Below are 21,676 nucleotides of genomic sequence, written 5' to 3' on the forward strand. Positions count from 1 at the left end.
ACACTAACTTTACAGATATTGATTACTACATTGTCTTGATAACATCCTTAGGATGTTTAGTCCCAGTAAATGAGGAAAAAAAAAATACCTGGCCCCAGAAGCTAGATATACTTTAGAGTATAGTTGTTTGAAGCAAGAAGAGAAAGAAAGAAAGAAAGAAAGAAAGAAAGAAAGAAAGAAAGAAAGAAAGAAGGGAGGGAGGGAGGGAGGGAGGGAGGGAAGGAGGGAGGGAGGGGGAAGAAAACGTGAGCTGACAAGGCATGTGCGGGGTTTGGAGAGACTACCCACTGCACATACTCTGAAAAGAAAGAGTGGTGTGGAATGTGGAAGCCAAAGGTTGCAGGTGCACTTCCTTTACCTGTCGTGGCCCTCTGGGTGTGTGGTTTATGTGAGGGTAAGTCTGTCCCTGTCAACCACAGCTTTAATGCGCTCACTCTGCGTCCTTCTGAGGAGAACCTTGCAGTGTGATGCTCTGACATGCGTGGGAAGACGCTAAGATGTCCTCATTCTTTACTTTCTCCCTGTTTATTCCTTCGGTGCTACGTCCTCACTTGTCTTTGACCTCTCTCTCTCTCTCTCTCTCTCTCTCTCTCTCTCTCTCTCTCTCTCTCTCTCTCTCTCTCTCTGCTTCTCTGTAAACAACCTAATCAGAATTGCAAAACCTCCCGCATTGGAAACATCAAATGCAAAATACTTTTGATCCGTTATTAATGTGTGTGTGTGTGCGTGCACGCGCGCGTGTGTCTGTCTGTCTGTCTGTTTCTCATGTCAGGGATCCCTGAGGGATGCTCATGTCGGTCATCACAAAGGACCTGGTTTCTGGGTCCCAACTGACCTTTACAGGACCCAGGAAACCAATGTCGTTTTAAGGCTGAGACCATGGGCTTGGAGAATCAGACCTCCATCCACAGGAAAAGACAGTTTTGCTGAGAGGCTGTGTGGCTGTAGCTACATTGCCACCGGCTCTGCCCTCTCTCTCATGACCCATGTAAAGCGTGTCACCCCAGCCTCCACTGTCCTGCAGACCAGCTTACCATGGCCCCTCTCCTCTTTACTAACAGTTCAATTTGTTTGAAATAGCCTTTGATAATATCCTGAAACCATAATGAGTGATAGCTCTGTGTTGACAAGCTCTAGCAACCTTCTGCTTCTTCTGTGTCCATTTCTGTTTGAACTGATGTCAGAATGTGAGGCCATGGCTGCCTGGTGACCTGAGCTTAGTTACTGTCGCCAACCACATCTTTTGATGGCCTACTTAGGAAGAACTGCCTGGCATGGGGAGTGTGTATGCACTTTCTTAGGAAGGCCTTTCTGTGGTCCTCTTTCTGTGAGAAGAGGCCAGTGGCAGAGATGTGCCCAGCCCAGCACCAACCACCTGGCTCTTAACACATTCAGACGTTCAGCTGAGTACACTCCCTCCATCAGTGGATTGGCCAGTATCCACATGGAAGGAGCCACACATCATAATCTACAAAGGAGACCTGGAAAGGGAACATAGGAAGGGCCCAGCTGGGAGGCCGACACCCAGATGGTTTCTTTCATGTTGGCTCTTGCAGCCTGTGACTTTGACATTGGCATCAGCGCCTCAGACTTCCCCGGGTGTTATCACTGAACCACTGCCTCTGATGCGCAGGATGCATCCTGGTCAGGTGCCACACTCGCTGCACATGCTGCACTTATCAGTGGCAAACAAAACAGATGCTACTCCAGCATCCTGAAGTTCCGTCCAGTGCAAGGAGAAGCACCCATGTAGTTGGTACAGCCTCTGGGGAAATGTTCAGGGCACAGCGGCCCCCAGGGGATGCGACAGCACAAGCTGAGACCTGAAGGCTGGAAGTTCTAGTTTCTAAAAGGAAACAGGGTTGGCCAAAGGGGAGAGGAGAATGCTGTATACAGAGGAAATACGGCCCCACATACACTCTTGGCAGGCACGGCATCCAGGAACACTGGCCTGTCCCCAGGAAGGCCAAGAGGGTACCATGTCTGGGCGGTCTTAGGTGACTGTCACTCCAGGAGAGACTGTATCTTTTTATCACTTCAGCAGCCCCGTTCTGGCCCTGGTGGACACAGTACGGGTTTTGAGATAAGAAGCTCTGCTCCTTGTGTTCTTTCCATAGACTTCCTATGGATTCAAATGTCAGTCTTGTTTTTGCAAAGGTGGCCTCCCCTGCTACTAGGCTGCTGGCTGTCTGAAGAAGGTCCTTGTGTTCCCTGCCTGCTCCTTCCTAGTCGGTTCACGGCCAAAGAGGCTGTGCGGTAGAGCTGAGAAGTCGGGTTCCAGGAGAGTTGTGTGTGTGCGTCAATGCAGAGGAAGGTCCTTACAGCACTTTTCCCATTCCGAGCAAGCCACATCCCCCAGTTCACGCTGTGCATAGTGAGGTTTCAGGGCCCCACTGATTGACGTCTCCCCAACACAGACCAATTTGTCGTTGACAGTCTAACCATTTCGAGTCTCTTCTCCCTTCTCCTGTGCTTTTAAAGAAGGTTTGTTTTCCCCCTTCGTAACAAAGGGGCATGCCATTTAAAGGCCACAACACTGGCAAGTCTTCTCAGAGGTGCGTAAGACTCTCCTCTGTAACCAGTGTCTCCAGGCACCTGAAGACACCATATAAATTTTATAGCCTTTCCTGATGACTACATTGTAATTAGGGTGCTGGTTGAAACCTGCAGCTGCTGTTACATGCCTGTCTTTGTAACATGCCTCTGTCAGAAAAACTGAGGTTGGAAAGCGCATAGCCAAGTTTTAATTGCCCGTTTATCTATTTATCTAAAGTTGTTCCTTTACCAAACATATTTAGCCTAACATTTTACAAGGCACCGGGGTTGCTGACGTGAATAAGACTGTTCCTTGCCCTCTACGAACCTTCTAGAAGGATGAAAGATTGTGGCGGAAATTTTAATTGGGTGGAGGGGACACGGGAGACACATGCAGACAGGGAAACCGGAACTGTTGCCTGTCTGGAATTGTGTTCAAAACAAAAGCGAAGGGCTGGGTCCCAGGAGTGGCTCAGCTCTTACTCAGAAGCAGACGGACTTCTCTGTGTATACCTTGTTGCTTCTGTTTTGGCTCCAGACGCCATTCTCATGTCTGTGCTGTGTTCTAGACAGTAAATCCATGGTGGGTTGAGTGCCAACTGGGTGAGGGCTCACCTGAAATAACAGTGTGCCACGATTAGAAACTCGGTAATCCTGTGGTTACGGTGCTGATCCCGAACTCCCCACTGTGAAGGTTTCTCCCTTTACACGTCATATCTCCCATCTAATGCCTCCGCACCCATTAAGGAGTTTACTCCTTGTTAGGGGTACTGCATATCTGTGTTTCTTCTAACGTTTCCTCAGCGTTCCCTGATGCTCAGTTTATACATCCTGCCCTCATCATGGGCCGATAGACTTCGTGTACCCAAGGCATTTCCTAAGTCACGGCCATTCTTCTTAGTGCTCGGCAGACTGCCCCCTCCAGGCTGGTCCTTGTGCCCCTTGCCTTGAGTGTGTCTCTGCTTCTTACCACACGCTGTGGAGAGCTTACCGGTCCAGTTCCGCACCGTCCCTGGCATCGGCGGCCTCTCCAGAGGCGCTTTTGTTGAAGAGTGACATTTAGAAACCAAGATGGGCCATCAGGGTGCTCGCTGCCGTGGAGATGTCTCCACTCCTGTTCCTCCTGTCTGTAGCCAGAGTGAACTGAGAGAGGAGGCACTTAATTGTACCAGTGTTTCTTCTGAAGTACGAACCTGTCACGGGGCCTTTGCTCTGAGAAACGCACGTGCCGTGAAGACGTGTGATGATTGAAGCACATTCCCTAGCCTTTCTTTTCAATCATTCATGTGTGTGAGATGTGCGTACACATGTTCATGTGTGGGCGTACATGCATGCCTGTGGTGGAGGACAGAGTACAGCTTGGCATCGGCCCTCACCTTCCCCCTTGTTTGAGGCAGTGCTCTTGATGCTTGTCACCAGGTGAGCCCATCTTCACCTCCTGTGTCACAGCAGGAGCCCTGGGCTAGCATGTCTGGCTGCACGGGTTCCAAGGATCTGAACTCCTCAGGCCTGTATGGTAAGCACTGACTCACTGAACCATCTCCCCAGCCCCCAGTCTTACCTCTTGCTCACGTTCACTGGAGCTGTGACTTTAGGCTTGGAGGGGAAGGGGTTAACCTCCTCCACGTGAGGAGCCGTTGTTTGTTGTTCTTGAGAGGTTCAGTGGTTGTTTGGTGTGGCTTGGTGGTGTGCCTCTGTTTGTTCTGACTGAGTCAAAGAGGGATTAGCAATTGTAGCTTTTAGGAAGCTCATTTTATATCATGCATTTGCAACATACCTGGCAATCTTTTTTAATGTCAGCTGTACCCACAGTGCACTCTGCTTGCTTCTAGGTGCGGCTAAATCAAGCCCAGCAGCTAAGCCGGGATCCACACCTTCCCGTCCCTCTTCTGCCAAAAGGGCTTCGTCCAGCGGCTCCGCATCCAGATCCGACAAAGATTTAGAAACGCAGGTCATACAGCTCAATGAGCAGGTAACGCATTGTCTCCACCCATGTCTCTGGGAACGTGATGTGTGTGAGGGGTGAGGAGGTCACACCCACAGGCCTGGGGGAAGGGAGAAGGCGAGAGGGAGCCAGCAGGAGAGTAGGAGGACCTGCTCAGGAAGGGGAACTCAGCAGCTGATGACGAGCAGTGTTAGTCACGGAGCTTGATGAGAAGCGTGAGGATGCGGAAGATGACCCAGGATGCCGGCCACCCTCCCAGCTCCTTGTTCCTCAGTGCCGTCCTGAACCCCAGGCATTGTCTGTCCACTGCTGGCCAGTCTGAAAAGTGTTAGGGCTGTATTGGAGTTCAGCTGACTCCCTCTCCGCCCCTTCTTTCTCAGCAGTTAGCAGTTGGGCCTCCTTTGTGTGACAGACACTGTGCTTACTTACTTCTGGGGGCCATAATGAAAGGATGGATGGCACTGTCCCCTCACTCAGATCCTATTGACTGCAGTTGCACATCAGAACTTAGTACTAAAACCAAACTAACAAACCAAAACCAGCCCTCTCTGCAGTGGCAGAAGTGAGGTTACATGGGAGCCCTGAAAGGCGACAGCTGTGTTTTAAATAGAAATTCTCCCCTGACTTATCAGCCCTCTCACAATTGTGGCTTAATAGAACACTGGACGGTATGGTGCCCACTGCAGAAGCCGCCTCCTTCTGGCACCAGGGCCCTGCCACTGTGAAGGAACCTATGACTGCAGAGCCTTAAGCAGTGCCCAGCTACTAGCTGAGCCTGTCCTAGTCGTTAATGTTCTGCTGATAAGGCAAGAGTCTGAAAACAGGGTTTTTTCCTAAATAATTGTGTCTTTTCAGTCAGGAATCCAGTACAGAGTCAGACAGGCTTGGAGTTGGTCCCATTAGCACTTTAGGTAAAACCTTAAGCCAGCTCAGGATTCTGATTGGGTAACCATGGAATGTTCTAGTTACCTGCTGGTCTTCTGTTGGAGGCCAGAAAGTTTTCAGTAATGACTTCTGCTCACATTGAAAAAAAAAAAAAGCAGCAACCATGAGCCTCGGGCCTCCAGCTTAAGGCTTCCCATCAGCCTGAGTGGATCTGAGTTCATCAGACTCCAGATTTATGCCCCTTCTTCAAAGCAGCTCAGACTCTTTTCTTTGTCATAGCAACTCTGGTATCCTGTCCCCCCTCCCCCCACAGTACCCATGTACCCACCCACCTTTTCCTTCCACCCCAACATAGTTTCCAACCCAGCGGCCCAAATTCTGGACACGTGGGAAACTCCAGTTCCAGCTGTCCCAGTCTTTCCTGGCCTCCACTAGCTGGCTGCCTCCTCTCATGAATTCTCAAATCACATGCAGAGGGTCTGGTTCCACAGTGGTGATCCTTCATGCCACTTGAGAGGGCAGAAGCTCAGGGAGGGGAATAGTCTACCTGCTGCCCTTGCCAAAGTGCTTCTGAGAGAGGCATTGCTCCCCCATCTTGTCCCCAACACCTTGACAGTGAGAAGGACATATCTGCCTCCACTCTGTCCTTCAGAAGACAGGTGAGGCAAGACCTAAACCGCACAGATATTTACCAGGCTCTCATCCAAGTTCGGTTCCGGGTGACCTGAGTCCAAGTGCCTGCCCTCGAAGCCTTTCAGGAGGAAGACCCTGAGGCTAATGGGTGGCCACACAAGTGTCCCCGTGTTGGAATTGAGAACACAGGGACAAGGAGAAGCCACGTGGAAATGCAGAGGCAGAAGCGTGAATTATGGGGGTAATAGCGAAAGTGACAACCGCCATAAACTTAGAGGATTCTCATTCACTTGGCCCTTTAGTCCAGCCGTCTCCCATGATACACTGCGCTACACAGTCCCGGTGATGGCAGGGAATCAGAAGTGAAGGGAGGAAGAGGCATAGTGAAATGGTTAGAGACTTTCTGGACGGCAGGTTAGCCAGCAGGAAATGGATTGGAGTCACTGCTGTCACGGAGCCTCTGGGCACTGCTGGGAAGTTATGAAAGCCAGCTTCCCCGTGGGGCCTGACTTCCTCAACCTCCATCACTTAGGCGTCTGCAGTGACCTGCGAGGAATGAGGCCATTTGTCTCTTAGCGGCACCGCTGGAATGGAATCGTATTTGCCGGCTGATCTTCGGTCATTTAAAGGAGCTACTGCCAGGATTCTTTTGCTTTGTAGTCCAAACTGGTTTTGAGCTTACAGCAACTCTCCTGCCTCAGTCTCTTGAGTATCAGAATTACAGGTGTATACCACCGTGCCCAGATGCTGTCAGTTTTTAGGGGGGCAGGTGTTGATAGGCCCATTCCCCTTCTCTAATATCAGGAATGACAGCCTGGCACAGCTCAGACTGAGTATTTCCACAAAAGCCTCAGTGTGCTGTGTAGACTAGACCACTATCCATAGGCACAACTTGGATTGTGTAAGTTAACTGTGTCTGCCATGGTCTGAATGTGAATATCACCCCCACCTCCCATCCTGTGTTTTAACACTCGGTTCCCAGCCCGGCCCACAGTGCTTTAGGGGAGGTTGTGGGAACTAGAAGTCAAGGCCTAGCTGGAAGAAGTGGGGTGCTGAATGTGGTAGGCCTTGAATTCCCGCTTCTCATCTGGGTTGCTACTTCTTGGCCAGCACCTTGTAACAAGCAGCTGCTATTGGCTCCTGGTGCCACAATCCCTGCCCTCTACTGTACCATCCATACCACGATACCTGCTGGCCCCTGAACTGTGGGTCACATCTGTGGAAAGGAGCTAAAGTACTACCCCCTGCTTGGTTTGGGGGGCCTGCAGGTTGTGATCCTTCTGCCTGCTGGGAGGGAGTCTGTGGTTGAGTTCAGAGATGGGATCCAGGATCAGGGAAGTTTTCCTCTGTCTGAAGTACAAGCTGGTGACCTTGTGTTTTTGCAAATGTGTAGTCTTCTCAGGAATAAACATTCAGGGTTAACTGAGCCCACGCACCCTTTCACGTGCTTACATGAGGGCATCCGGGAGATCAGCACAAAGCGCTCCATCCCAGCCTAGGTCTGTTTGTCAGGTGTCAGGTAAAGGAAGGGCTGCGTGGACCAGTACGTGTTTGAATGTCGGTAATTCCAGGCTTCGTGTGCCAAAGGCCCAACTTATTTTTTTAAAAAAAGAAGAGGCGATTTTATACCTAAAAAGTAATTACTAAAGATAATGTATGGGAATTTTTAATATACTGAAAAGCAAACTTCACCTAAAGAAACCGTAAGACTTTTTATTCCCCAGTGTTTGCTGTGCCAGGGTTTCTTCAGCCTTCTGTACCCACAGCCTCTTCTCACTCCAGCAATTTCATGTGACCCCAGGTTTATAGGACTATAAAAGGTGTTGCACGAATCCTAAAGTGTCTTATAATAAGAACCCAGAGCCAGATATTGAAGTAAATGCTGAAAGATCAGAGGAAACAAACCACAGCCACTTCTCACCTCTCCATCTCCTCCACCGAAAGGGGAAGATCCTGTCTCCACGAATCCTCAGACTGAATGCTCCTGAGGCCTCAGCCGAAAGGAGCCTAATTCCTGTCTCCTCCCTCCATATGTTCCTTTCTCTGCCCAGCCGTATCACTTCCTGTCTCAACCTCCCTAGTGCTGCGATTAAAGGCCTGTGATTCCCAAGTACTGAGATGAAAGGTGTGTGGTCCCAACTGCTGGGATTAAAGGTGTGTGCCACCACTGCCTGGCTGTGTCTCTTTTAAACTGGATTAATCTTGTGTAACTCACAGAGATCCACACGGATCTCTGCCTCCTGAGTGCTGGGATTAAAGGTGTGTGCCACCACTGCCTGACTTCTATGTTTAACTCTGTAGCTGGCTCTGTTCTCTGATCTTCAGGAAAGTTTTATTTCTTAGATTACAAATATCACTACAAAAAGGGGGAAATAAAACAAATGAACTGGCCATAAATCATAAAGAAATTTTATTGTAAAATAGCTTTTTGGAGCTATCATGGTGGCACATACCGTTAATCTCAGGACTCAGAAGGCAGACAGGTGAATCTCAGTGGGTTCCAGGCCAGATAGGACTGTCTCAAAAAAAAAAAAAAAAAAAATCTTACTAATGAAGTGGTGTGTCTTTGTCTAACAGTACCATACAAGCAAACTAATTTGCTACTTGCTTGCTAAGGAGAGATAGTGGAAAGCGTTAATGTTTGTTTTCTGTAATTAGACTGTCAGTTTCTGTAAGAACAATGTGGGCAGCGAAAACACAACAATTCAAGACTGAAGAGCTCCTGGCTGAGTTGAGGCACCTCAGGCAGCATGTGTCGGCAGTGTGTGGCATGACAGCATGCATGATGTAAAGTGTCAGGCGTTCTGAACCAAGGCTGCAGTGGAGTCACATGCTGCAGCACAGGAAAGCTCTGCCAGAAACACCTCAAGCCCATTGTGCATTTGATTTCTAATTAACCTTTAATTGTTGAACACCACAAATATTTTTTGTAATCCCCCCCTTACATTCAGTTACACAACCCAGTGCGGGGGTCATGACCTACCATTTAGAATCTTTGCTGTACATAAATATAAATGAAGTATTACAAAAGAGAATTCTCCGGGACTGGGAACAGGGAATAGTTCGGACCTGTGTGTGGTTATTATTATACATGTCAGAGAGTTGCCTCCTCTTCAGTACTGACAACACCCGAATGTCAATGTTATGGTCCTGCCGTGGTTGTGAGCTCTAGCCCATGACCTAGAAGTCAGAGACTTCACAGCTCCAGAAGATCCCTAAACCAACCTCTGGGTGTGGGGGAGATGTGAGCCATGTTTGTCTGCAGCTCCTCCGCCACCCTGCCCTTCCAGAGACAACGAACACAAAGCCAGAACTGGGCAAATGGAGGCAGATCAACGCAGCCAGCCTTCCACTCCGTGTTCTGTGTCCGCGAACCAGGATCTGCCCTCTCAAAGGACAGCACTTACCTGCTCCGACTCAGCATCTGAGGAGGGCACCAGTGATCTGAAGAAAGGGTCGTTTAAAAAAAACAGCTCTCTTGCTTCCCTTCCCAATGATTATGAACGAGTGTTTTGAGTCTGTTTGGGATGTTGTAACAAAATGCCTTAAGCTGTGTGGCTTGTGAACAACAGAATTTTATTTCTTATCATTCTGGAGCCTGAGAGGTCAGATACCAAGATGTCAGCAGATCAGTTGTTTAGCCAAAACCTCTTGGTCTTCTCATGTTAAGAAGGTGAAAGGATCCCTCAGGCTTCTTTCAGACACAAATCTCATTTCCCCTCCTAAAGGCCCTGCTTCCTGATACCATCACGTTATAGGGTTCCAGCATAAGAATTGGGGGAGACACAGACATCCTGGATCATAGCAACAAGATGTGGTTCGGTCCATGTTACCAAGAAAAGGGAGGCTGTGTAAGCTCAGACACAGCTGAGCAAGTGAATGGAGCACCTTAACTGGTTAATAAATCCCGGACACAGAAAGACCTGGCCAGCATGCTCCCGAGATCGGCCTCCAGGCCTGTGGCTTCTCCCTTCCACTGGGGCTTCCATTCATTTCCGTGTCTGGCTCCGCGTGGTTTTCATCGTTGTGTGTGGACATAGCAGGTCACGTTTCTTATTCTGTTTCATGGTTTTCTTCTCCACCCGCTCTTCTGCAGGTACATTCATTGAAACTCGCCCTGGAAGGTGTGGAGAAGGAGAGGGATTTCTACTTCGGGAAGTTGAGAGAGATTGAACTGCTCTGCCAAGAACACGGGCAGGAAAACGATGACCTCGTGCAGCGACTCATGGAAGTGCTTTACGCTTCAGACGAGCAGGTGGGTGTGCGAAGCTGCCAGCTCCTGAGTTCAGAGTACAGCGCACTCAGGCATTTAAATACTTCCCTGGGGTCTTGATGAGGCTATGACTTAGCTGGCGGCCTCGGTGGTCCCAGAGAAACAAGTACGCTTGTTGTCAAGATCTCTATTCCCCCGTGCCTGTGGGATGTGCGTCTGTAAGTTAATTTGGGAGGCGTCAGGTAGAGGTGGGGACTTGAACTGAACCACACAGCCAGTCCCCAGGAGGTTTTTGGCTTTGAGCAAATGGACAGGAAAGAGTTGTACGAAGGTCTGCTGTCTGGGAATCGTTTCCCCGTCCCTTTGAGCCCCAATGCTGTCTATTGTGATAACATAGCTGGTTGCCTTTGTGACTCATCGCCAGGACAGACCGGACTGTGGGACGGACCTTATGGAAAACACTTGTAGGCAGGACCCGCCACTGAGCCAGAGTGCAGGGGGAGGCCCGGGATGTGGCTTTGTGAAGGTAGGAGTGAGAAGATGGGCTGGGCGTGTGGAGCACGTCTGTCGTTTGGGAGGTGGAGGCAGGAGCCTTGGGAATACATAGTGAATCCAGGGCTGTCCTGGGCTACATGAGATCCTATTTAAAAAAAAAAAATGGGAGCCAGGCATTGTGGCACATACCTTTAATCCCAGCACTTGAGAGCCTAAGACCAGTGGATCTCTGTGAGTTTGAGCCTTGTCTACACAGCAAGTTCCAGACCAGCCAGGGCTACATAGTGAGACCCTGTCTCCAAAAAAGAAAGAATTGATGGGGAGTCAGGGAGGGGGACGGGACTGGACACCGGGGTAGGGAAGGACATTACGGACCAGGCAGTTGACAGGCAGGATAAACTACAGAGACCGTGGTGAGTCAGCGAGGTCTGTGTGTGCCAAGGGGGCAAAGCTTGGCCGGAGGCAGAAGTCGGAGCTTCCCCCTTCTACAGAGCTGAGCTGTGGGAGGCAAGAAGCCAGGGCCGGGCTTTGAGCTTCTTACCCTAGGCCAGAGATCGTGAAGTGTTTGGCTGTCTGACCTGGAGGCCTGTGGGTGCTCAGGGAGACCGGGGGTGGGGAGTCACATGTGTTAGTGTTTCCACAGACCATAGCGAGCCACCAGAAAGCTTATTTTGTCCTTTTCCAGCCAAAGGCAGATGTTTCCTCCACATATGGTTTAAAATCCTAGTACTGAGACTTCCACCGGCTGCAGGGAACTGCGCCAGGTTCGGGAACTCCCCACCACTGCTTTCAATTTTTGTTGTTGTTGTTGTTGTTTTTTCGTAACTTCTTTCTTAGTGACTAGTAGCTCAAAGAGTGGATTTTGAAGCCTTGGGACTCTGCCTAGTTAAGTCCCCGAGGCCATGATAATGTCACAGAATGTGGCTCTCAGCACAGAGGCTGGTTTGTAGCATGCCTGTGACCATGGAGGGTGTATGTAACGTGGTCTGGCCGGTGCACATCAGTTATAGTGACCTCTGAAGCTTGCTTGAGATGAGCACTCCAAAGCCTGGGAGGCCGAGTGCATGGGGGCTGCCATCTGTGGCCGTGGGTGCTAGTGGGAGCCAGGCCAACATGCATGCTTGGATCTTCCCATCTGTACCCTCATAGCAGGAAGAAAAGCCTTATTCGAAGCCAGAACCGGTCCCAAGAGGCAGATCTGGTGCTGGAGTTTGGCCTGGTGAATTATGTGACACCACTGGATTCCTGGCTGAGGCAAGAACCCCAAGGTGTGGTTCGAGGAGGTCTGGCCTGGATGTCCACACTGGGTTTCATTCTGCCATTCCAGTCCCTCCAGTACCTGGAGTACCTTGCCACCCGCTAGAACCACAGAACAATTCTTGTACTGTGGACCTGGTTACAGAGCACTCATGCCCAAAGCTCCTTCACCTTGAGTAAGGCTGAATGGGTTCATTAGACCCTTCTCAGACACCTGGAGTGGGGCCTTTGTGCTTTATGTACAGTAGGTTATCAGATCCTTTACTTCTCTTGAGCATCTTATCAAGTACATACTGTCCTGTGTCAGGGATGAGGAGAAACTGAGGCAGCAAGAAGCTTCAATACTTTGTAAGCAACTAGAATCTGAATCCTGAACCCATGCTCTCCCTTCTCTGTTGAGAGGTGTGTGGGTGGGGGTTTGGTACCGTGTGTTAAACTCAGTCTTGTGCATGCCAGGCATGTGCTCTACCACTGAGCAGCACCTTAGCCTTGGGTTATCATCAAGTGAAGAGAAATGTGTTAAAGAAAAGCATGCCCACTTAACTATATCCCACAGACAGGAAGAGAGTTAGAGGAAGCAGACATTATCCAGAAGGGAAATGACTTCAGCCCTGTGTGTTGCTACAGCGGTGTCTACAAGTGCAGTTCCTGGGTTAGTGTATCCAGTTCAGGATACATTACATTGCAACTCTGTGTCTAGAAAATGCCCAAGAGGCATCAGGAGACTACAGTGAGATTCCCACGGGGAATAAGGCATTTGATCCACAGCATACCAGGAATCCTTGCTTAGAGTGTGGCAAGACCTGAGACCATTTTCTATAGTAAGAACAGGAAAGATTATGTGCATACACCATGCTGGGTGGGTCTCTACCATGTTGTGTACATGCACACACACACACAGATACACACACACACACACACACACAATTCACAGCTCTGTGCAGAGGCTCTGGAGCAGTTGGCTCACTGTCCTGCTTCCTTGTTAGAAGCTCAAGGAGTCTTCCAAGAAACCTCGGGGTCTCTGAGGAGCATGGGTCTCCTCAGGCTTCTGTGGCGGCCTCCCTGAAGCACAGACAGCATTACAGAAGAGTGGGTCTAAGAGGCTACCTACCCTGAAGAGCATCACTTTGGAAACACATGCTCAGTGAGTGGCCTCCGTGTCATCATACAGTACCACCACAACCTCCCCATCTTCCTTGTCCCATTGTGCTTGCCTTGATGCTGTGTCCTGTTTCCAGGCTGTTCCCACAACTGAAAGGTGAGCAGGTCTGTGCTCCTATGTGGGTCTGATGTGTGTGGAACCCAGGAAGAAACATCTGTATTTTGTTTGAGGCTCTCAGCATGAGTATATACCTAACCACCCAAGATGGCAGAGGTGTCTGGCTGTCTGGCTTCCCCAGAGTAGATGGAAGGAGGGCTGAGGAATCAAAGGCTGGATTGTTTAGAGTGTTCTTCAACTAACTGGTGTGAACATGGCCTGACTTCCCAGGACGAGGATTTGTTGGGTGATCTCTTCCCATAAGTGATCTTCCTTCAGAACTTCTTTTGCTGGTGACTGGTCTCTTGACTCTGAGAGTCGAGTAGTCCCAGGATAGGATGCTTAGAAGAGGTAAAATGCTAGCCTAGAGCAGCACAGTCGGGAAGTTACTCAGTTTTGAAGTGTAGCAGCCTAGAGGAAGGTTCCAGAACAGATTGCCTGCCAGGTATACAGTGCCTCTTTATCATTCTCATTATGGTTCCCCTCGTGTGTAACTGGGGCCACAGGTGTCTCAGCTTAATTGTTGGCTGCCTGCTACCTTGTGGATCTGTCAGCAGAGGTATACCAGCTGATAAAGAGTTGCTCATTTCCTGACTGTCACGGAAACCACTGTTAAAATGCACTAAAGACTGACTTTCTCCTCAGCACTTTTTAGAAACAGTCTGTGCACTCCACTGGACTTGAAATGCTAGGTATCCACAGATAGACACAGCCACTACCTCAGAACTCACAGGCCTGACGAGGGAGACAGTCAGGGACAAGGCTGACTGGAAAATGTGGCAGATTGTGATAAATGTGATGACAGAGACATAAATAACTTGTGTGAGGCACACATAGCCTGGAGAACCCAGCAGACGTCACTGTGAAGATGGCATTTGTGTTGGAGGTTGAACTGACTAGGGACATCAGCAGTTACAAAGCCAAGATGGAAGAGAAAAGAGCAGCCGACTGTGGCTGGCACCCAGTGGGGGATAAGGCTCAGTGTCTCCCATTTAGGGAACAGGAACATCAGCTGCTGGTGACCTTTGACCTTGTTTCCCATCGACCATGGCCAAGACCCTCCTTTGACACTGTCTCCCAACCTGCCTCTCTTTCTGAGGGTTCTAGTAAAAATTAAGAATAGCAGCATCGCTCACAGCTAAGCGTTTGGAGAAGTGCAATGGGTTGCCATGGAAATGTTAGTATCCATCTGGTGAATCACCAGTGTATCAGTCCCATGTTCAGTATAGGTCTTGCCTAGCCACCTATAGGGAGCCCGTGGTAGCATGGTGAGAGTCCTGAATCAGCTTATGCCCAAGCATTAGCAAAGCAGCTAAACGGTCATGTTGGCTGTTCATACTAGTATTGCCCAATAAGCATGTCCTGGAGATCGGCAGTCCCCATGGGTGTGTGGCATCACCAACAATTTCCCGTGGCTGGCACTTGAGCCTGGTGTATGTGGGAAACTGCCTTCTCCAAGCTATAGGCTTCAGAACTACCTCCTTGCTTGACCTGGACCTGAGGAGAGGGGGCCCGGGCTCCAGTAGCCAGAAATCAGGACCAGCAGCTTGTTCCTTCTCCGTGCTTACTGGAGTCCAGTCCTTCTGCTTCCAGTCCTGGAATAACACTGGTATCCCACAGTTGACTCCCAGTGGTGATGAGACTGTCTGAAAAATGCAAAGTCCAACCTCGCGTCTGAGACGGCACACAGAAACAATTATGTTGGTGGGCTTCAGGCAGCTGAAGGCTAGCTACAGTGTGAACACCAGCACAGCAGCCTGAGGACTTAGGATAATTAGTAAGTCATCATCCCCAGCATGGTGGGGGCTCGAGCCTGGCTGTAGATGAAGCTGGGTAGTTGCCCAGTAGAATACACACAGAAGGGAGAATGAAAGATGGAGGAGCCATTAGTACGGGCGTAGAGGTAGAGAGAGAGGCTTCCAGAAGTATGTTCTCATGTGGGGAATGGACCCTGTGCCCTCCCACATGCCCCTAGAGCAGAGAGCCACCTGCTCTGACCAGGGCCACAGCTGCTGCCTGATCTGTGAGTATTCACATTGCCAGCTCGCTCTGACAGTGCCACAGTCAGCTGAGGCCCCAGTTCCTTAAGCCGAGAGGGCTACCACCATACGTGCCAAGCAGTGGGCAGTGGCTGGCAGAGGATGCTGCCGAAAGTGCAGCCATAGCAAAGCCTGGGTCCCGGAGTGTGAGTGAGGATCAGAAAAAGAGAAGAGAGAGTAGGGTATCTGCCTTCACCTTCTAAAGATGGCACAGTTTTAGGAGGTGACAACAGTATGGTGGTAGGCATAGTCAGAGCTTACATTTACCAAATTATGTGGCCATTGACCCAGAGCCAGTGAAGGACAAGTACTAGAATTAGTCTCGGGTCTTCAATTTGATGTCACATTGCACTTTTGCCTGCTGTAGAAAGGGTGACTTTCTATTAATTGTTTGCACATCTGAAATATATTCCAAAGTGTTCTCTCACTGAGAAATTATAATCACAGCTCAACTTAAAATACTGACTATAAAAAACATCCAACTAGGGATGTTACCAGTTTTAACTACCAGTTTCTGTGTTGGATACAATGAATGCATTGTTGAATTGATCAGTGAAACACACTATGAACTCTACTACCTGAGTATTCCTATTGCTGTACCTTATACAGTTGAGAAAACTGAGCTCAGCAGTTGCACTGTAAGCCCAAAGCCTCACAGGTCACTAATTGCAGAGCTGGGCAGAGAACTCCATGGTCAGTGCACATAACCATAATGTTATTTGATCTCTGAGAAAATGCCTTACAGCCTTGGTTGGTAATCTGTCTTGGCCATCCATTCTGGAATCTGTTTTCTTCCTCTTAATGTGGCATTTCTTGAATGCTGTAGTGAACGAGATGGGTTTCATTTGAATAAGGCTTCCCATCTCAAGAACCTCAGGCTCCAATAGAAAAGGCTCCAGATGAGCAAGATTCCTAGTGAGTTTTATTTGGGAAGTTGAGGGAGATGGCTGATTTTTGTTGTGCAATTCTGGGTCTCAAACCTGTGAACGCTGAGCATGCAATTCTCTGTCTCAAACCTGTGAACCCTGAGCATGCCCTCTACCACATAGCCTCATCCCCAAGTGGGTTTTACAGATGCAGGAGAGAGCAGGAAGATACAGGTCTGCCACAGGGAGGTGGTGAAGTCCTGTCTGAATTGGGTCTTGACAGGTGTGCCCGGGCTACAGGAAACAGGGCCAAGTAGGAAGAGTGTGAGCTTGGCAGACCAGGAGTCAGTGTGTCAAGTATCTGGATGAGCCAGTATGCACGCCACACTGCATCTTGAAGTCCTCTGCCGTGCCTGAGGGGCAGTTAGCTACCATCAATTTGCCTCACTCTTTATGCTTGGGTGATAAAGAACTAATTATTCTTTGTGATATAAAAAAAGAAAAGAAAGAAAAAAATAGGAAGGATTTGCAGCTAAGGCTGAGATGATGCCTGTGATCCGCTTCACTGAGTAACTAGGACGCGTGGAGCCAAGTAAAGGAACGCTGATGCTCTCTGCTTCCCAGTCAGTGAGCAGAAGGTAAGCAGATAGAACTTCACACACCCCAAAGACGTGTGACAAGGTCCTGGAGCCAGAGCTTCTGAGCAGACTGCTGAAAGGGACCTCTGCCTGTGGCTGCCCGTGAAATCCGCTGTCATCCTTCTCCTTCCCCTCAGAAACTCACAAGTTGCTTCTGTGGTGTCTTAAGTCCGCCTCATTTTGGTCATACTGGCATTAGGGGACAGAAAGGGACTGCTTCAGGCAGATACTACCAGGCGTGAAGAATGGCAGCAGCAGAGGGACCAGGAAGTAGATCGGGAGCAATGCACCATGGGCCCCTCAGGGGGGGCAACCATCCTTCACATCTGCAGAGGCCTGGGGTCTTTTTTTAGCTTCTTTGCAGTTATGGGCTATTGAGTCACTATGTCTGACATACCAACTCTTCCTGAGGGTAGGAAAGTACACGGCGTGTCCTATGAATATCTCCTATAAAGCAGTTGTCAGAGAAGACGGGTCCTTAACCCTTGATAGTTGCGCTTTGCAGAATGGTCCTTCTTGGATGGCACAAGGACATGAAGGTGTCCCTGTGTCTAGTGTTGACACCTGGAAGCTAAGAACGTTTGCATGCTGAGTTGTCCCCAAGCCTGGTGTACTCCAGAGCCTGGTGTTTTGGCGATTCATGGTGATTTGGCCTGACACTTCACAGGGCCTGAAAGTCAGTCAATTTGTCTGAAATCTCTCCCCTCCCCCACAGGAGGGCCAAACAGAAGAGCCAGAGGCGGAAGAGCAAGCCCATGACCAACAGCCCCAGCAGCAGGAAGAGTACTGAACCATCTCAGCAGCTCTTGACACATCCATCGTGTGTGGGGACTTTTCTTCTGGAGAATTGGAACGTGTGTGGCCTGGAGCTCAGTAGAAACCAGCTGCTCCCAACCTGCCGTTACCATCCACAGCGATATCGCATCCGCCAGCCATGGCACTTGGTTCCCATTTCCTTTGCCAAGATGCATGAGCAGATGGCCGTCCTGGTCACCTACCTGCGAGATCATAGGGTCACATACCTTCAACTTCACCACTTGGCTGCTTGAAATTGGTTCTACTCTTCCCTTCCTTCTTTCCAGAACAACTCTTTCCTGCCCCACCACCACCACCATCACCACCACCGCTACCACCACCACTACCCCTTTTTATCCTGGTGTGAAACAATGGTCATTTGATAGATGGTATTTATATTGGCATTTCTCAACCCAGTGTCACTAGATGTCACATGCATTTGTGGTGCTTTGATGTTTGCGAGTCTAACCTCCTATCGTTAATTTGGTCAGATAAGTAATTGGAACAAAGGGAAACAGATACTTGATATGAAAGCCATATGACAGTAGCTTGTGTCATGGGGAAAACACCGTTTTTCCCTCTACTCACAACACTAAAGGGAAAAAAAAATGGATTCAAAACTAGGACTTCAGGGCCCAGCAGTGTTGATAGAGCAGCATATAGACAGCCGCACAGTTAGTTTTCAGACATTCACTCACGGACATCACCATCTCAGCTGTGTGCCCCCGCCCTCCCCTCCCCACTTCCCAGGTTCTCACGTTATTTTCTTTCTCAGGGTCCTCGTTGGTGGGGGTCCATTCCCTGCAAGATGTCACTTGCAGTCTGCAGTTGCAAAGGTGGGGAGGGTCTCAGAAGGCTTCCTCCTCGGAAGGGCTTCAACCCAAGTCCTGCAATTCCCAGCAGGGTGTCCGTACTGAAGGGTAGCCTGAGGGCGTACCTGACCGTGCCAGCCTTCCGCATCGTGTTGGTACTGGTTGGAAGTGAAGACTTGATGGGGAGCGTGATTTCAAGGGAGAAGTATGGCTCTACACAGACAGGCACGCCAGTGACTCCCATTACCTTCTGGAGTAAGGACTCTCCCCACCTCTGCAACAACACAGGGGCCCTCCTTCATTGACATTTGCTAAACCATGGCAATTCATAAATAGGAAACATTAATAAATTGAAAGCATTCCTTGTTTTTAACTAATATTTGCACATTTTCGTAGTGCTTTCCTGACCGTTGCCTGTCTTCCCTTTCGACAGATGGAACCCTTCTAGCTCCCTCCTTTCGTTTGGTTTAACCTTAGGTTTACTGTTGCTGGTCTTTTGGCCAGCAGGTGCAGAAAAACAGGAAACAAATGTGCCCGCCCCACCTTCCACTTAAAATCTTAAAATAAATTTCTGAATTATGCATCATAAAGCCTTGAAATTTCTTTATTAATTGATGAAATGCTAACTTTAAATTCTAGCATTGAAGCTTTGCACCAAGAGAAGGCTTTCCGAAATAACTCTTTACAGCAGTTGTACGTACTGAGGTCTTTGTGGGAAGATGGCTTGCATTCTTGAATTGATCACAACACACTGTGCAGAAGTGGACAGATGTTCCATGGTGTCTGGTTCCCCTTTCTTCTCTCTCCTGCGCACTCAGCCCTCCAGCAACAGCTCATCTCTCTGAGGCTGGAAAGCCTTGCTCCTTGCAGTGACATCCTCCCAGGCCTGGTTGTGATAGTGGCTGTGCTTTACACAGCATCAGGCTTACTGGTTTGTTTGCTCTTCTGAGCCTGTTTTATTCACTCACTTTGTTTTTGTTTGTTTTTTAATAGCTATTGTAAAGAGGTACAATAAACAGCTACTCATGGATATCTGAGTGGTTGCTTTACCTGCCCAGGAGATCTCAGTAATACGTAGGGCTGGGTGATTCCCTCCTGTGAATGGATACCAGGGAGTTAGGATCTTGTCTTCTCCCAGGCCTCTGGAGGCTGTTAAACTTGTATAAAGTTCCCCCAATGCCTCTTGCTGGAATCACTCTGTTCCTCTCCACCTCCCTGGACTACTTAGCTGGAGACCTACTGGCCACATGTCTTACCTGAAATGAATGTTCCCCAGGTGATATACTTTGTTCTCCTTCTAGGGGCTCAGGCCAGACCGTTCATCCATTTAGAGAAAAGCTGTCTGTCCTCTTCCTGTGCCCATCTTAAATATCTTCTGAAGTACTGTGTCCCAGATGATGCCATGGAGGGGGAAAATCCTTCACAGCTATTTCCAAATTATTCTTAGGCTAGAACCCCTGTGTCTGGGCACCCACTGCTGATGGGTGGTAGGACACATCCATTCTCTCATCTTGGCATTCAGGGCACACATTCCTCTAAGCCCCTCCCAGTCACACAACATCGTGTTGGGCCCACGGCATCCCAGCATGTGTGCCCTGCCCCTCCCTCTCAGGAAGTCTGTTTTTTTTTCCTGGTCACCCCACACCTACTGATGTCTGATTATAAGCACTTCCATTACCACGGTCAGATTGGAAGAGATCGAAGCAGGGGACAAAGAGAAAGCTCATGTTCATTCTAAGTAGAAAAGCAGGAAAAGGGGTTAGATAAACTCCCTGTTGAGCTGAGAGAAGGAAACTCCAGAAGGGAGCCAAGACTCCCTCCCTTCCCTGGTGAGTGTCTCCATTATTCCGTTAAGGTTTAATATGCATTCAGATTACTTTTACTAAATAGTACACCATAAAGCTTTTGTTATATATTAAATGTAAACTGAAAGGAATGTAAACATATGTATTGTTAATTATAAATATCGATAAGTAATGGCATAATAGATGAAGAGGTCTTATTCAGATGCATCACATTCATTTTACATTACCCACCTATTGTCGCATGGTAGGATAGCTTTTTGTCTCTGAATATGTGAATAACTTGACTTGCGTTGATCTTTTTACATATTTAATAAAAAAAAATATATGTTAAAATCTGCCTGGACTTACAGATTCTCACATTCTTATCCTAACAGTTGTCTTTCCAGTGAGCATGTGTCTGTGTAACAGGATGTCTGTGGATTCACAGACCATTCCACACTCTGTTAGTGGCTTACACAGGGAAGGGGGATGTCTTTGTGTTTGTGGATGGATAAATATTGGAGCAGGAAGTACATGCTCTTATTTGAAATCAAATGTAGCACCTCTAATATCTTAGAAAGCAATTTTACCAAGTGTCATAGTTAAGGTTACTATTGCTATGATGAAACACTACGACCAAAAGCAACTTGTAGAGGAAAGGGTTTATTTGGCTTATAAATCCTGAGTCACAGTCCCTTAAGCAGAGCCAAGGCAGGAACTCAAACAAGGCAGGAACCTGGAGGCAGGAGCTGATGCAGAGGAGTGCTGCTTACTGGCTTGCTCGGTCTTTGCTATAGAACCCAGGACTACCAGCCCAAGGTGGTACCACCCACAATGGGCTGGGCCCTCCCACATCAGTCACTGAATAAGAAAACACCCTAAAGTTTGCCTACAGGAGGCATTTTTCTCAATTGATGTTCCTTCTTCTAAGATGGCTATACTTGTGTCAAGTTGGCATAAGACTTATCAAGTACACCAAATATATGTGTATACATGTGTGATAAAAATACTCCCTTAAGAAGCTTTGCTCTGATAAGTAAGCTTGCCTGACACCTGCCATTCCAGCCCTGCCCCACATGGGCAAAACAGTGCTGGAAAAATAGCTGCAGAGAGAAGCCAGCTGTGGCGGCAATTCCTGGTTGTCAGCTTCACTACATCTGGGACTCACTAAAACCTCAATGGCTGGGCACACACGTGTGAGGCATTCTTTCTTAAATGATTTGGAGTGGGAAGGCCCACCTCTAATCTGGGTCACACCTGCTGGCAGCCTATATAAAGGACATGGAAGAAGGAAGCACTCTCCCTTAGCCTGCTTTGTCTGGCTCTCAAGGCAAGCCCACTCCTTCACTAGCATCAGAGCCCACTTCTTCAGAATTCCAGAGTGTACTGAAGACCAGCTGAGACATCCAGTCTCATGGACTGAACAACTGCTGGGTTCTTGGACCTTCTTTATAGACAGCCATTGTTGGATGAGCTGGACTACAGCCTGTAAGTCATTCTAATAAGTCCTCTTTCTATGTA

At 48.8% G+C, this 21,676-nt stretch overlaps 1 protein-coding gene across 3 annotated transcripts in view; it reads left to right on the forward strand.

The window, feature by feature from the left end:
* Mapre2 (microtubule associated protein RP/EB family member 2) overlaps positions 1 to 20,513 on the forward strand; it is a 147,770-nt gene extending 127,257 nt beyond the window's left edge. For 2 of the 3 annotated variants that reach the window (XM_036204639.1, XM_036204641.1), the window contains exons 6-8: positions 4,368 to 4,507; positions 10,095 to 10,253; positions 17,480 to 20,512. In XM_036204639.1, coding sequence (XP_036060532.1) covers positions 4,368 to 4,507; positions 10,095 to 10,253; positions 17,480 to 17,554 — 374 coding nt within the window. In that variant the 3' untranslated portion in view covers positions 17,555 to 20,512. Of the gene's footprint in view, positions 1 to 4,367; positions 4,508 to 10,094; positions 10,254 to 17,479 lie in introns of all 3 variants that reach the window. The other variant, XM_036204638.1, reaches the window with a different exon arrangement.
* The last annotated feature ends 1,163 nt before the right edge of the window (positions 20,514 to 21,676 follow it).

The sequence above is a fragment of the Onychomys torridus genome, chromosome 13, assembly GCF_903995425.1.
Source record: "Onychomys torridus chromosome 13, mOncTor1.1, whole genome shotgun sequence".
Lineage (NCBI taxonomy): Eukaryota > Metazoa > Chordata > Mammalia > Rodentia > Cricetidae > Onychomys > Onychomys torridus.